This window comes from Larimichthys crocea, chromosome X (genome assembly GCF_000972845.2).
Source record: "Larimichthys crocea isolate SSNF chromosome X, L_crocea_2.0, whole genome shotgun sequence".
NCBI classification, from domain to species: domain Eukaryota; kingdom Metazoa; phylum Chordata; class Actinopteri; family Sciaenidae; genus Larimichthys; species Larimichthys crocea.
This window is the reverse complement of record NC_040020.1, coordinates 8,473,694-8,490,459: the sequence shown is the minus strand read 5'-3', so window position 1 is coordinate 8,490,459 and position 16,766 is coordinate 8,473,694. Positions and strand designations below refer to the sequence as shown.

The window sequence follows — 16,766 nt, the reverse complement described above, 5'->3', positions numbered from 1 at the left end:
AGGATAGATCATAGACACATATACATAGACTCTCCTTTAGTTAGGATAGATCATAGACATATATACATAGACTCTCCTTTAGTTAGGATAGATCATAGACACATATACATAGACTCTCCTTTAGTTAGGATAGATCATAGACATATATACATAGACTCTCCTTTAGTTAGGATAGATCATAGACCAAAATGGCGGCCGCCACCGGAAGTAAACAAAACCGCGTTAATTGCGTTAATTTTTTTTAACTCGTTAATTCTTTAAAATTAATCGACAAAATTAACGCGTTAATTTTGACAGCACTAATATATATATATATATATATATGCTCTTTTTTAAAAAATTGATCCTGAAACTTCACTGACTATTCATTTGCAGAAGTTGTTGTTTTTATATCATATAGACATTTTTTTTAATTCATTTCTTTTTCATTTATTTTATGATTATGGATTAAATGATCTGATGTGAAGCTAAAGAAGAGCTACAGACATCGTCTGTTTCTTGACAGCTTCATTTCTGACATGTTGGATTATTTATTCGTCCTTCATTTAACGAGAAAGGTCCCATTGACGTCAAATATCTCCTCTGCCAGACGGACAGCAAAAACAGAATGAAAAAGTTTCATATGAACGTACAGACAGGGACAAAAGACAAAAACGTGCCACTGTCCCTGGTACAGGTGGTAGTTTGTTAGTTTATTCAGATCCCCATGGGATGACAACAACATCTGTGTTGTATCACAGTGTAGAGCTGGTTATGTTTTACAAGTATGACGGAGAAAATGTCCGACTCAGTCCAATATAACCCTGTTCGACTGGTTTCTATACTTCTTTTCATCTTTCCATGTCACCAAAGATAATGCATCATTTATTCAACAACTTTTCTGCTGTGGTTCAAACTGAAGGAAACAAACTACATGTGGAGCTGCAGCCTAACTTAGCTGTAATGTTTGGTTGTTCTTCTTCTCTCTAATGATTCAGTGTTTGACGATGACGTCTCTGAAGACAAAGAATATCTGCTTCCTCGCTGCCTTCCTCTTCCTCGCCATCGTTCCCACACTGGCTGAAGTGGTGGACACAGTGCAGAAGTGTAACCAGTTTTTCCGTCAGCAAACTCCACCAAACATCCCTGGCATCTTGGAGGACGGGAAAATCCTGGACCAGAACAGATACAAAGTCCTGTGCCAGACTTATGAGAACAGTAGATGGTATGTGACAGTCTACGACACCAGGAACAAGATTCCAGTGTTTTCTGCTTACAAGTACCAAGGTCCAGGACAGGGGCAAGCTGAAGAATACTGGAAGATAGAGCCACAGGTGAGTTTGTCTGCAGCTTTTTCTAAATGCAGTAAAGAGCATTTTACTGCACATTTGATTGACTTTATGTCTACGCTGCCAGAATCAGTAACTCAGTCTTTAACTCTTACAGCTTGAGAACGAAGCTGACCCGAACAAAAACATGATGGAGGAAGAAAAAGGCAAGACCTACACCCACCAGGCCATGGTTGCTGATTATGTAAACAGTAGAGGCCTTGACAAGGGCCATTGTTTTCCAGCCCTTCATGGGTTCACCAACACTGAGAAAACTTCAACCTACACCTTGACCAACATCGTACCACAAGCAGGCAAGTTTAACCAGGGAAGATGGAACACAATGGAGAAGTGCATCGGACATGTTATGGACGACTACATCAGCAAGAACGGGATGGAATGTTTTGTGGTAGTTGGAGCAGAACCCAGCGCCAACGACAAACTCAACAACAAGATTAATGTTCCCTCTGTGATGTGGTCAGCTTTCTACTGCAACAACCAGAAGTGGTCGATAGCAGGTGCTCACTGGGACAACAATGTTCCAGGATCCCTTAAGGATCGTATGATCATGAAGCCTGTGAAAGACCTCGAAGACAAACTGATGGTTGACGCGTTTCCTAAGACAAATCCTGAATTTGTTGATAAAAAAGTAATTAAAAGGTGGCGCTCTCTCTGCAAAGCTCAATAACCAGTTGTGGCCCTCCCACTTCAACATCTGGTCTACTATATCTAGTCCAGCCACATCTATTAGCTCATTTGCATTTACATATAGTCCACATCTGCTTCTGGCTTTAGCACATCTGTGAGCACAGATGTTTCTTTGGGTTTCTCCCTGTGTGAGGAAACCTTTGTGAAAAATTGCTAGAATCAAAAGATCAGTCTGTGATTCTACAGCTATGCTTGAGATTGAATGAAACTTTGAAAATCAGCAGCTAACGTGCACGTCTACATGAAATAATAATCAAGATAACGCATCGCTTGAATTAAAGAATGATTCAGTACAGACTGAAGCTCCTGAAAATTGTTCTGTCACAAGTTGTTGAAGCTTCAGGCTGAGCTGTTTGTTCATATTTGACTGTACTATACTTTTTGTGTCATTTCATTTGTTCCAATGATCGGACAGCGGCTGAGGAAAAGTGTCCTTTACATGGCTTCAGATGGAAGACACCAGGTCAATGTACGTGATTTGTAACATGTGGATGAAATAAAGAGCACAAGAGCCTGACTGGAAACATTGTGTGTGAAGTGGTGATTTTATCCTGACAGTCAATGAATCACACGTCCATCCATCAGACTTCTTGTAGAGAAGACAACATACATAATATTATCTCAGAGACAGAAACCACATCAGACTTCATGAATGACTTCCTGTTCTTAGGTTGAAATTCAAGGTAGTTGTACTTTTCTTAGAGTATTTCCAAATGATGCAACTTTATACTTCGACTGCGACTTCATCTCAGAGGCAAATATTCAACTTTTTACTCCACTACATTAATCTGACAGCTCAGATTCTTTTTGAAAACAAAAACACGTAGAATTTCAAAAAGGTGAAGTAAACTTGTTGTTTTGTGACTGTCACTCTCCAGGCTGCATAAGAAATATACTCAAACTAGAAATATTACTGCTACATGATCCAGTAGTGGTGTTTGTGGTGATGATGGCAGCAGTGTTGATATCAGTAACAGCTGCTTGACGTGGATTAATCAGATATTACCCCTAAATAGCAATATCCAGTCTCTGAGAGTGAAGACAGTCTTGGAGCCTTAAAAGACAAAGATTGTGTATGAATGATGAAAAACTGAATTTTAACAGTGAGAATAAATAATTAACAGCTACAGGGATTGTTCCTACAACTGTATGTCTGAGTGATGAAACTGTTTAAGCATGCAGAGCTCTGTAGCGCCTCCCAGAGGGGAGAAGTTGAAGATGACAGCGGTAAAATATTCAGTCTCCAGTCAATACAGCCTAACACATGAACATTAAGAGGAAACACAGCCTCCCCGCCGACGACGAGTCGTTCCTAAATGACATTTCGTCTCCCACATGAACAAATAAGTAACTTCCTGCGTCCACTCTGCAGCTAGTTTGTCTGAATATTAATAAAGGTCAGAGCAACTTCAAGTTGATGGTTTCTAATTAGCACAGAGATGCATCCTGCACAAGTCACCTTGGGAAATTCATTTGCATTAAAAATCATTTCTAAAAGCATCGAGTGCACGTTCAGTGTGAAACTGCTTCAGACTCTCACATGAGTCATCTCAGGCAGGGTCATCACATGGCTGCTATCACGTGTTGTAAGTCAGAGAGGAGCCTCCCGTCCCGGCTCTTTTGATTTAAATAAGTCCAGGCGTACGCGCTGTTTGGGCGATAATGTACAACCAGATCTCCAGGTTGTTGTCTGATGAGCCATGAACCTCCGTCTGTCATCTGTCGCCTTCACTTAGAGGATTGTTCACCTTGTTCATCCTCTTCGTCTTCGTCTGACCCCTTCAAGCTCTTTCCTTATTATCCCTCAGACGTCAGACGTGCTCAGTGCATCTGAACCTTTTGAAATGTGTGACTGAAACAAATTATTTCAAAGCATTTTCTTCTGTAGAATAAAGCTTTGGACATGACATCCATGATTTCCAAAAACCAGTTTGAATCGTGGACTCGTCAGTCCACTTCCCGTCAGTCCGTCTCAGATGTTCTGGTCCAGAGAAGTGTATTGATAAGTGTCTTTCTCTCTGCATGGTAGAGTCTGAACCTCATCTGTAAATGCTGAGATATCCTCTATACAGTCATGTTGGTTTTTAATGCAGCCTGTGCTGCCTGAGGGGTCAAAGGTCACGGACACTCAGTGTTGGTTTTGAGATTTCTCTGATTCTCTGAATCTTTGAACGAGATTCTGGATCCAGAAATTCCACAAACGTTCTTCTTGTTGGACTATTCTAATCTTGAGCTCTGTAGTTTTTTATTTTAACACTGAATCAAGTATGTATGTGATTCATCGCTGATACTGCCAAAGTCCTGCAACCTTTGACCGGAGTCTGCTTATTGTTTTCAAGTCTGCACAGATGAGAAACTCTGTCACTCAATATAAAACTACAGACAGCTGCTCCCGGCACACAAGCCCCAGCTTGAACTGTTGCCATTTGTAGATTATTTATGTCCATTGTCCAATTTTATTGAGTATCAGAGATCAAACACAGAAGACAGGACAATCTAAAAACAGAGAAACAGAAATCATAGAGAGATGGAATAAAGAGATCCCTAACTGGTTTATATGTATAATCTATAGCAGGCTAGAAAACTGATGACCACGAGCATGATGTGCCAAATAAAATGATGTTGCAGTAGTTTATTCTGGACCTGATGCAGGCAAGGATTAAAGCAACATTGTGCAACTCCACACAGCAGCAACTATTTCACTGATTCTGGTGAAACTGGATCATATTTTATGGAGGAAATGTTTTCTGGTTTTCCCTCTGATGTCCTCTGGCTGCTTACTGTCAAAAATAACTCAAAGGTTGCAACCGAATGTGGACGCAGATTGGAGTTCTGGACGATGATCATGTCGGATCTACAAACAGTTTAGTCTTGAATCTGTGATTTGATTTCAGTGAGTCAAGACGAAGTTGGCTCATTAGTTTTTGTGAACATATCTCTGTTGTTTAAATATCATGGGAGATCTCAGCTCTCTGTCGCTCATCTCAAGAGGTTTGTCAGTTTGAGATTAAAGTCTCACAGAAAGTGTCAGACGCTGACACTCTTATCTTACACACCGCTTCAGCAAAGAATGGTTCCTGCTGACACATGAGTGGAGTTTGAGTAGAAAAAACAAATCTTAAGAAGTATACTTTTCAAGAACAAAGAGGAAGGAAGGCTGCCATGCATTTATGAACACCGTACACGCAGGGTTCAAAGGCTCGTGTATCACTCACTCCCACACAAACAGCCTCGACTGAAGCGTGAGAATGTGACATCAGTTTGACAGTCATGTGCAAAATGTTGGTCACACTGACTGTAATAGTCAAACATACACAATCTGCAGTTTAACTGCACTTTTGTCCTTTAAACCACTTCTATTTTTTTTCAGGATTCATGCAGATTTGGTTTTAAATTAAAAACTCTGGAATGATAAATGAGGGATTACACTGTAAAGCAATGAAAGCTACTAAAACCTGTCAGCATAAATGTAGTCATGAAACCAGAGTTTATAAAATAAGGCAGACTAACTACACTAAACAGACTTGTCAGTCTGTGTAATTAAAGCTTTACGTTCATACCTCTGCACCTCAGTCAAAGCAAGAAAATCAAACTGACTAATACGGCACTAATGTGACAGAAACAGAGGAGAGCCTGCTGCCTTTAAAAGTCCTTTAACCAGAGCGGAGCGCTTAAATAAAACGTGACAATAATAACGTGCTATGTGTAGAAGGAGGGTGGTGAAAATAGATGCGGGCATCGCTGATGTCTCCGGAGGCCAAACTGTGAGCTTGCACATAAGCGGTGCATGTCCACCCTCGGCCTGTGCGCAGCGGCCAGATGGCAGAAAAGTCAACAGACGAAGTCAAACATGTTTACCCAAGGTGAGAATGTGTGGACGGAGGCTGGTGTGTCGAGATGACGGCGCCCTGCTGGGAGAGAAAAACGAATGTCACGGTGCTCAGGATGAACCGGAGACACACTGCTGCTTTCATGCACGCAGGACAAACTGTGGCATGAATGAGTCCGACTGAGTGTGACAGGACGTGTCCTCTTGCTACACTTTGCACACGGCAGCAGACACAAACACCAACACCAACATCTTGATGGATTTCTTAGTTACAGGTGCGGATGGCTGCTTCAGCTCCGCGCTGTCTGTGTTTTTCTTTTGTTTTCTGCTGGATCATGCAGGTTCTGTTGGTTTTTCCTCGTGTGTGAACACTCACCTGGCCAATGAAGGTGATTCTGATCATCACTGTATGTTGTTCTAAGTCGTGCACCAAACAGCAGAAAAAAGAAAAGAAACCACTTTTCCGATAATAGTAAACACATATTAACTCAATACAATCTGATACATAGAATTCATCATAAGGCAGACACGGTGTAGATCTGAAGTTGGCTCTCTTATTCACATGTTCTTGTTCACAGCTGATAGAACCTTATCCAAGGTAGCTAAGATAAATATCCCACCTGAACCGAGATGAACTGTGCTAGAGACACATCCATGCTGCCTGGGAGGGACAACTAAATCAGGTTTATAATAGCCAATAAATGCATAGCTCTTAATTGGAAGAGTGAAGACCTGCCTCCACCTCCACCTCCACCTCCACCCTCTCTCTGGCTCAGTGAACTGAAAATAACATATAGAAAACAAAGGCCAGACAAATTTGAGGGAGATGTTGTCGAGCCTTTGCAAACCTCGCACTGCAGCACATTTTCAGTGGTTATGTCATTCATTCATGTCGCCTCACACACTTTAACCCCGGCTGGACCTTTCTGGGTGGAGTTTGCATGTTCTCCCAGCGTCCTCCAGCTTCTTCCCACAGTCCAAAGACATGCAGGTTGTTCCGTAGGTGTGAATGTGGATGTTTGTCTCTACAAACTTGTCCAGGGTGGACTACCCCGCCTCTCACCTGTGACCCTGGTAACGAGGGAAAATACCAGAACTCAACTGGGCACACAAAGATCTTCAACTGCAACATAATCCTCCCTGTAGCATTTCAGCAAATGCTCGTTAAATCAGCCTTAAATCGAACTGACTGATTAACAGCACGGTGAAATAAAAAAACTGTCATCGTGACGAGTGACACTTTTTCCATTAGTGTCACGTTCACGGATCATCGGCACAAAAAACGTAGTAAAGGTCTGGTTAGAGACGAAGCACTCCACATAAAGAGCTCTCTCACACACACACACACACACACACACCACCCTCTCCTCACACACACTCATCTGCATAAATCACATGTAAATGGGGACAAAAAAATCAGAATCAACATGGATAACAAGCCAATGAATGGGCTTGACTGCCGCCTGCTGTCACCAGATTGTATTACAACATGCAGAGCGAGACAAAGTGTAAAGATAGACGAGCGGTGGACACGCCGGAGGGGTAGAGCCTTTCTAAAGAGAGCACAGGGAGAGGCAGCAGAGGGAAGAAGGAAGAAGATAAACAGACGGATAAAACAGTTAATGAGACATTAGTATCACATCACAGAATGCACTGCGAGCGTGCCGCGGGGAAACAAAAGTGAGGAAAGCCAGGAGAAAGAGGAGAGAGATCAAATGAGGATATATGAGCGAGTGGAAGAGGAGAGGAAGGTAAAATACAACAAGGAGAGGAAGAGGGTCAGAGCAGGCATTCATCTCCTCTCTCTCCTCTCCTCTCTCCTCCCTCCTCCTCTTTTGTTCATCTGATTACTGGGTGGATTTTATCACCAAGCCTCGTTCCTCCTAAACTCATCTGTCCTTTCATGATTTGCCAAAAAACAAAACAAACACATCTTTCCTCAATCCTTTTCCAACCCGCGCTCTCTCCCCCTTCTCTCTGCATTTCCTTCCTTGTCCCTCAATCATCTGTCAAAACTCTCCATGTCTGCATCTACAGGATCTGCTTCCCTCCCTCACTCCCTTCACCCATTCGTCCTTCCTTCCTTCCTTTCCTCCCTCTCTCTGTGTTTAGGGCGACGACGACGCGTCACATAATTCTACAAAATCTCCCCGTCCTCCAGCGAACATGCCCCCGCATCTTACAAACACAGAAGAATAAAAGCAGATGCAGGCTCACGCACACAGACATGTTTCATGAGTAAAAGCCTACAGTCTGATTCCAAAAGCTTTTTACTTACATATTTAAACAAGAATTAACATGTATTATTTTTAAAATAAATATTGTCCAATGTGCATTAGTGTTTTTTCCATAAATGAAGCGGGCTGCATGTTTACTAATGTCTCTTTAACCAGTTTATTTTGCAGCACAGAGCAGAACAGTTTCATAAATTGTGAATATCTTGATTTTGGAGCATGCATCAGTCTGCATCACATGCAGCTCAGAAAGAAGCAAGAGGGAGGCACGAGATTATATCTTACATAAGCAATTTTATTTTAGAGACTTGCTCCAGCTCTCAGCGTATAGTTCTTTTTTTCTGATGAGATCATTTGGCCTCTGCAGCCCAGATAGGCGTCTCCTCGACGTTTCGCAGACGATATGAGCCTGTACGGTGATGTACAGGGGTCTCGCATCCCTCCCTTCCTCCTGTAAAGTGATAACAGGTGGGAAGCAGCCAGCTAACAAGTGTTTCAAACATGCAACCCAGAGTGCTGAGAAATCCCAGCGCAGCAGACAGGCGGGCAGGTGCTATTCATGGAGTCTGGGAGATAATGAGGGAGAAACTAGGCAGAGAATAATGTGAGAATGAGCCTTTGTGTCAAGTGTGTGTGTGTGTGTGTGTGTGTGTGTGTGTGTGTGTGTGTGTGTGTGTGTGTGTGTGTGTGTGTGTTCAAGAGGGAGGGGACACATAAAAGCATCTGTGTGAGCATGAAATCTAACACCACAGAGTTAATCAATGAGATGTATGAGGTATAATGTGTTCGGGGACGTGATGAAAACTGAATTATTTTCTCACGCGTCGTCTCTCTCTCTTGTGCGGTAATAAGATATACTGATGGTACATAAACTGCCCATGAAGAGAAGTTAAAGACAATCATCAATAAGAAACATCCTGTAACTTTCCTCTGATGATCTACCATCTGCTGATCCACACTGACCTGTGATCAGCTGAACGGTGTCTCTGTCATTCGTACGTCTGTTCTCACACTATGTAACTTTGGGCTCCGGGTCGGGAGAAGTACGTAACGCTTTACGGCACTAAGTCACACAGCAGCAACTATTTCACTGATTCTGGTGAAACTGGATCATTGCTAACATACAACAGCTGAAAGAGTTGAGATGCTTCCACATCATGGTTTTAGTTTTGCACAGCAGTACTGGAGCGGAGCAGCTCAGTGCTTAGATATGGAGAGTACGGTTTGATTCGGAGGATCTTGGTTTGAGCACACGTAAAGCTGCGTGCAGCAAACAAACACATACAACAAAAGCATTGCTTGGAGGGAGAGGATGTATGGATGCACTGCTGAACCCAGCAGGGAATGTGCACGCAGAGAGGAAGACGCTTTGTTGTGGGGAAGCGTAGGCCTGATGATGCATTTAAGATGTTTTTCATTATTGGAGGGCAACCTACGCTGTGCTGCCTTCACACCTAAACCGACAACAGTGAACGATGCCAGAGGCCGCCTGCACTCCAGACAGCAACACATGCTGTCAACAGGAACGGTGACTTCAACATCACGCTACCATACAACAACTGGAACCATCAGCAGAATTTTTTATACTAATATTTTTGCCAAAAATGTCACGTAGGGAATGTAACTACTTTGTTGGATTGCATTCAGTAGCAAAGCTTCATCAAATGAAGGAAGATCTTTAATTCTGTAGACACACGAGTTGTAGGTGTTGGTGAGAGGACAGTCCAATCTCCAACGTTTCAGAGCTTCTGGAGCAGCCAACAAGCAGGAGTCAAAAATAAACTCAACCCAACCATCCAAGAAAAATCCATCAACAGTCATCCAACAACAAAAAAACACAGAACCGAGATACACAAAGAGCAGGAAGACCGGAGAGAACCGAGACGGAACTAAACAAGACTGGAGAACGGACAAAGAAGAAGACGGAAGAACACACGGATCAAAAACGGGAGAACCAGACCGACCAAAACAGGCGGGAAACGGACAAAGACAGGAAGTAAAGTAACGAGACACCTGAGGAAAGACTTTCAACATAAAACAGGAAATACTAAACAAGAAACCCAAAACTATGACACTGTAAACAGAAATCTGAGTATGAAAGCATAAATAAATAACGGCGGCCTCGGACGTGACGCTTGGTAGCCATAAAAGGCTTAATAAGAAGAGTGTGCCGAAACATAACCATAAAAATCTGAATACTGAAGCAGAAACAAATTCAATATGAACATTCTGGGATTTCATCTCCTCAGTATGTTGATAGAAAATATAGTTACAGCAGCAAAATTACATTTGGTTCATAATGTATTTGCAGATCAGTAGAATATAAACCGAGACAGAAATATTACTGACCAGGCATAAACTTCTCAGCGGGCTCAAATTAGGGAAGTTATGGAATGAGACATGAACAACACTTCAGTGTCATCAGAGACAGCACGGGCCGTAAGACCTGAAACATTATGTGGTCCGACGCTCAGCAGTCTGTTTACTTTACAGAGCTCGCTGTGCCATGGGAGGATGCAGCCAACGAGGCATGAGGAAGGAGGAGGAGGAGGAGGAGGAGGAGGAGGAGGAGAAGGAGGAGGAGGAAGCTGGCAGCCGAGGCTGAACAGCAAAGCTGGAAAGCCGGAACACACACTGCAGAAGGAGGCTGGGTGCCACGGATTATCATCCGCTAACAGTTAACAGTAATGATTATCACGTCTTACGATTGTTGCAGCTGATGTCACAGCTACTCGCTGGCTGCAAGTCGAACACTCAGCCAGAGCCACTCAGTGAGTCCACTTGTAGTACTCGGAGTACTTTGTAACTCAGCTTCAGAACATATTCTCACAGTGGGGCCCGCCTGGCCTACATCACACCAACCCAACAACACTCATCCCACCAGCCAGTGTCTGAAAAAGTGGAATCAGTCGTATCAGAGTGACTATTTAAAGAGGGTCCTTTGAAGCGGGGCCTCTGCCGGGCCCCACACCAGCAGCTTGTGTGGCCTCGCAGCGTGACGGCAGCAAAAAGAAGCAAGAGGAGTGAAAGATTCACAGACGGAGAGAGAGAGAGAGAGAAATCTGATTTCATTATGTTGTGTCTCTGTCATCAAACTCAAAAAATGTGAATCCAGCAGCAGACGGAGAAGATGAGAGACGTGAAAACAGAGCGACGATAATCAAAGTTAGAGATGAACTGTCTGCAGGAGTGGACGAGAAAGAGGAAAGAAGGCAGCTGACAGACACAGATAAAGTGATGGAGGAGGAAGAGGAAACAGGGAGAAAAAGAAGGAAAGACGGAGAGAGAGAAGGAATCGGCAACAAGATCACAGAGAGAGGAAGAGGAATAAGACCGGGCGTTTGATTTGAAAAGAAAACGGGTAATGAGATGCTAATGTAACAACAAAGGAGAGAGTGCCCTCCGGGGGGAGCTGTGCTACAGCGAGCTGCTTCAGATTTAAAAATACCTTTTTATTAAACTGCTGCAATGTACACAGATTCATTCAGGTGCACAGAGAGTCATTAAAGTCAAAGCAGACCCACCGTGTTTAACACAATGAAGACAACAGACATTAAGGAAACTGCAAAAACAGAGCTCCACGTAAGACACCCTCCACCCTCCACCCTCCAGGACTTCAGATGTTCACGTCACCTTCCAGTGTGTCACATGAGGTGAGGAACATAAAGAGGAGACAAATGGAGACCCGGCGAGGAAACATGAAGCTGGAGAAGAGAAGAACCGAGGAGGTCTTATGGAGGAACAGAAGAGACACTTCTGAGTGGGAGGACGAGGAGGAGGAGGAGGAGGAGGAGGAGGAGGAGATGAATCTTTACAAGTAAAGGGGGAATAATGAAGAGCTGCAAAAGATGTAATTACTCAAGGGAATACGAGCTGGAGGAGAAGTGATGTGGAGGATCTGTGTAAAAAAGAGACCGGGCAGCACTCAGGAGATCGTCAAAGAGAATACTGGAGGAGGGGAGGAGCAGCACTGACAGATAGAAGCCCAGAGATATTATAGATGCACGATGAAGAAAAAAAGATAAAGCTGGAAAATCATTATAACAAGTCCTCAAGAGGATGCTGAGAATGAGCCAACGCCGAAGCACAATGAGAGGAAAAGAGAGCAGGATTAAGACAGCGCTCAAACCTGCAGGGATTGTGGGATATTTCTGCTCTAAAGAGAAACACAGAAATGTCTGAAGACTGTTGTCACGTGCACGTGGTGGAAGGAGTGAAGGATTGGTGTGTCGGATTAAGGTGCAAAGAGCAGAAGAGAAAAGTCTGATCTCGAGAGGACGTGGTGAATGAGTGAATGAGTGCAAAGAAACGAAGACGAGCGAGGTTCAGGGGAAATCCTTCAGGAGGAGAGGTGCTGCTGGAGGAAGATACAAAACTTTTCACAAGATTTGTGTTTACTCGAGTTTGTTTGAGCCGGTGGGACGAAGCGTCCACATCTATGACCTCAGCTCTTCTGTTTGCCTCCTATTGCAGAACCTGAACTTCTGACTTATCTAGTCAACTCTCCATGGCCTCATTTCATTCAACAAATTTCACCAACCTCATACTTTAATATTTTAAACCCTATAAGAATGCAACATCACACAATAAAAGAGCTCATTCAGCTCGGAGAACCTGCAGGCCTGAGGCGTGTTAGCGGCGGCGGTGGCGCGGGCTAATTGGGTTTCCGTTCTTAATTAGGCCAAATTAATTAGGAAGTGCAGCTGAGGCCACGAGCGCTCCACCAGGTCATTCAGGGATTACAGGCAGAGAAAAGAAGTCGTGGGAAGAGCGGAGGAAGCTCGTGGGTCACTCCTGAGGGTCTTGGTGCTGCAGGAATACCTACGGCTGAATGATATCGCTAAATGATTCACGGATCGGGGGTAATTACCCATTTGTGACAATTTAATGAAATCAATCACTTCTTTTGGGAGTCAGTGAGTTGAAAGGAGAGCCGGCTAATCACACGATTTCCCAGCTGACGCTCATTGTTGTTAATCTGCCGTGAGAAATATGTGACAGAAGAAGAGAGAGAGGAGGAAGAGAAGAAATGTGAAATGTGCTTTCATGTGTTCATCACTTTGCTGAAGCTCCAACACCTGCAGCCACGTTCATATACAGCTGTGCAGCATCTGTCCTCTGTCCTCCAGCGTCTGTCCAGCACTGACACAAAGTGTCTTCAGTGTCTTCATGCTATTTTAGAGTTTGTCATTTCCTGATAAACCATAAAAACTTGTTGATGCCATCCTGCACTCTGTGAGTGACTGTGAGGCTGCTGCAGTCATCTGTGTCCGGGCCTCACTGATTACTGAACAGAACCAGAACCACAGAACTTTATTCAGACTGGATCAGATTTTATTCACAACATATTTGCTGCTCATTAGAAGCTCAGCAGCTGAATTGGACTGAGCACAGCCTCTGAGGTCCACAGGGAGTAACGTCACAGTACCGAGGTGATCTACTGGCTTTCATGCTATGTAGCGAACCACTGACTGTCATTAGTCAGTCAGCCGTGTGGTTAATTGATCAGGTTGGATGCCAGGTGCTGTGTTCCCTGTTAGACTGAGCTCCACTACTCTCACATGTTGTATTTAGTTCAGAGTCTGGCTGTGTTCACTGTAAAGTGGATGCTGACACTTGATCGTGATGCTACCTACAGTGCATGAGGGTGGGCCTCTCCTCCGCTCAGACGGCTGCAGTCAGAGGTGCAGTAAGAGGGGACTGCATCACAACTCAGTCTGCACACTGTGGAAGGAAATGAAACTCCATCCCAGCCACCATTAGAGAACTACGGCATATTTAGAGGTCGCTTAAAGAAATGCTTAATTAGTACTCAGCTCTGTCAGCACTAAAACTCAGCTGCATATTATTGTCTGTGCTGCTGTCACGTCTCTGCTCATCCACCTGCACACAGGTCGTTCTCTGTGGTTTAGTTCAGTTTATTTGTGTCTGATAATGTCAGGATATACTGATATATTCTATAGTTCTGTATGTGCATCGACATTATGAGCCTCTGTGTTGATGTTTTAAATCATGCCTGACACTGTGGTGTCCTGAGTGATGTTTCTATTAGCGTTAATAGTTTCTTTTGTTTCTGCATGATTACAGATGATCTTAATAACTTTGTCATTTCTATTTTGAGGGTGACTTTGTAACATCTGTCAGGACATCTTGGCTAACTCTCAGAAAAGTTTTATTGTGAAACAGTCCAACAATAAAGACCAAATAAACCAACAAAAAGAGGTTCAATCAAATATGCCAAATATTTCCTTTAAATTACTATAAAGAGCAAATAACAGGTCAGATCAGCTCGTGTGTGAGTCCACAGAGACGTTCATCATGAAGGAAATATATTCAAACGCTCACCTCCACAAAGAGGAAGCAAGGCACGATGTATGTGCTGGTCTTCTGCAGGTTTCTGTCATCAGGAAGGCTCCTCGCCGGCCTCCTCTGCGCGGACAGCGGGCCGCTAATCATCTGTGGGGTCAAAGGTCACAAAGCTTTAGTTAATCTGTTAGGATGTGCTGCATGGGACACGGACACAAACCAACATGCAAAGTTCAGAAATGTGTGCATCAAAGTCTCTGATGTCTAAAGCATGTTTGATCATGCTGATGCTCCTGCACGGCCTCCGTCCTCTCCTGGATCTCTGTTACACTTTGAAAGCACCAGGTCAGGTGGAGCAGCAGCTGAAGCTCCATCCTGCACCTCCACTACATCTGGACGAGCTGCAGGTCAGCCTGGCTAACTATTGAGTTATTTCTTAATACTTCTGTCTTCTTTTTGTCCTTCATACGAGTCAGCTTGTACTGTGGGTTTGTCTGTGGAGAATAATTGGCCTGACTTGTTGGTACGGGAAGATTCATGGCACCTTGTTAGCGTTCAACTTTGTGAGTCACTTTGAACAGTCGTCTGAGTTCCAGGCGATACCAGAGTGTAAATAGTAGTCTATTTATATTCAGTGCCTGGCTTAGAGTAAATCTAATGCTGCAGGTTTCAGTCTGTTGAGTCACAGCAAAGAGACAAAGAATTTGTTGAACGATTTCTTTTTTTCACCTGGAAGTTGAAAACTCTGTTCAGGCATCTTAAACCAGCTCGGTGCTGCTCCGTCATCTCAGGGTGACGGTGTATGGATCACGTTCATAACAGATGCAGATTATTACTTTCATGTTCAAGGTGAGGCGTGCATCCAATTTAACGCAAGACTAGAAACCACAGCTCAGATAATTAACCTGAAACCTGAAACATTTACTTTACTCAAAGTTTAGAAGTACTTACATACATTATATTTCAATTATCTACAGATGCTAGTTACTTTGCATGTACAAATAATTAATCCAACATATAATAAACTAATAAATCATGATCTCTTACATACACACCCTCCTGCACCAACGTAAGCTGGAATACAAATGAAATAAATATTCCACAATATCATTTACAATTTTCTTTCAGGCAAAGCACGCACACATTTCCGTCCTTAATGATGTTCATGTGTGCTTTCCTCCTTCTTCCACTTCCAGACCGATACAGTGCAAGTTCCCTAATCCACATCAGTAATCATGCATGATGGTGCAAGTCCAAAGTCCAAAAGTTTAGTCTGTTTGAACAGAGTGCGGCATTTAAATGAAAAAATGTTAGATCTTCAGACATTGATGATATATGGTGATATATGGTGCCTTATCATAATATATTAGCAGACATATGATGAAGCCTGACGGGAGCTCTATACATTCTCATGAGTCATTTATAATGAAGTAGTTTAAACTTGCATTTACAGTTTTTAGTGTTTATGCTTTTTCATCAATATCTTATGGATATCCATTTTCCAACATTCATGTTGTCGTATTTAGATACATGTCCTTCCCTCCCTTAATGTACAATAGTGTCATTTCCTTCAATAAAGGTGGTATAACATTATCTGCTTGTATTTTTTTGACTTTTCCATGACTCCATCATCGTATTCGATCCATCATTTTCTGAATGCCTTTTATATTCCATGACCTGAATCCTCCGTCCATCTTCCCAGGTGTGAACTGTGTATGACCCCAGAGAGGTGTGAACTGAGCCTATATGCTGATGTGCAGCATGTGGCATGAAAAGGGACATTCTGCATAATGAGTAGTACTTAAAGTATATTTTTATATCTTTTGTGCTTGTTCTTATATTTAAGGAGCTTTGCTTGTGAAGTGAGTATGGAGCACTTACTTCTTCCACCACTGTAATTAGGCAATTTTTCCCAATACTCAGAAGTGGAATAAAACCTTCACAGTAAACAAGAGAAGCGGCGCGTGCCAACTACTCAAGATCCTCAATCATTATAAGTACTCTTACATCGTGGGGCTCATAATGTGCCATCCATTCCATAATAAACCGGGGGACCTTCAACACTGCTGAGGGCTTTTACTGCTAATCACGTAAAAGATCATCAGAACATAAACGCCTTTTTTACGAGCACGCCAACACTTCTACATACAAACTCCCCTGCATGCAGAGATGCCCACAAAGATGCATTTTCCGTGATGCATTAAAAATGCACACATACAGGTACACACAGCATCATCCCCACAAGTGTCGGAAGGGTTGGTGGTGATGGGTGGAGGATGAAAGGAGTTGAAGTAGACTGGAAACAGAGGAGCGATGATCAAAAACAAAAGCCTGACAGAAAGAGATAAGAAAGAAACAAAGTCATGATGCAGACGTTCAGAG

General features: G+C 43.1%; 2 protein-coding genes across 3 annotated transcripts in view; one reads left to right on the top strand and one right to left on the bottom strand.

Annotated features, from left to right (window-relative positions):
* LOC109140889 (endonuclease domain-containing 1 protein) overlaps window positions 1–2,519 on the top strand; it is a 3,234-nt gene extending 715 nt beyond the window's left edge. Inside the window, exons 2-3 of the mRNA XM_019269223.2 lie at window positions 978–1,313; window positions 1,426–2,519. Of these exons, the coding sequence (XP_019124768.2) occupies window positions 987–1,313; window positions 1,426–1,995 (897 nt within the window). The 5' untranslated portion in view covers window positions 978–986 and the 3' untranslated portion in view covers window positions 1,996–2,519. The remainder of the gene's footprint in view (window positions 1–977; window positions 1,314–1,425) is intronic.
* LOC104926689 (phospholipid phosphatase-related protein type 5) overlaps window positions 1–16,766 on the bottom strand; it is a 52,061-nt gene that overhangs the window by 30,682 nt on the left and 4,613 nt on the right. For both annotated transcript variants that reach the window (XM_027283688.1, XM_027283689.1), the window contains exon 2: window positions 14,424–14,534. In XM_027283688.1, coding sequence (XP_027139489.1) covers window positions 14,424–14,534 — 111 coding nt within the window. The remainder of the gene's footprint in view (window positions 1–14,423; window positions 14,535–16,766) is intronic.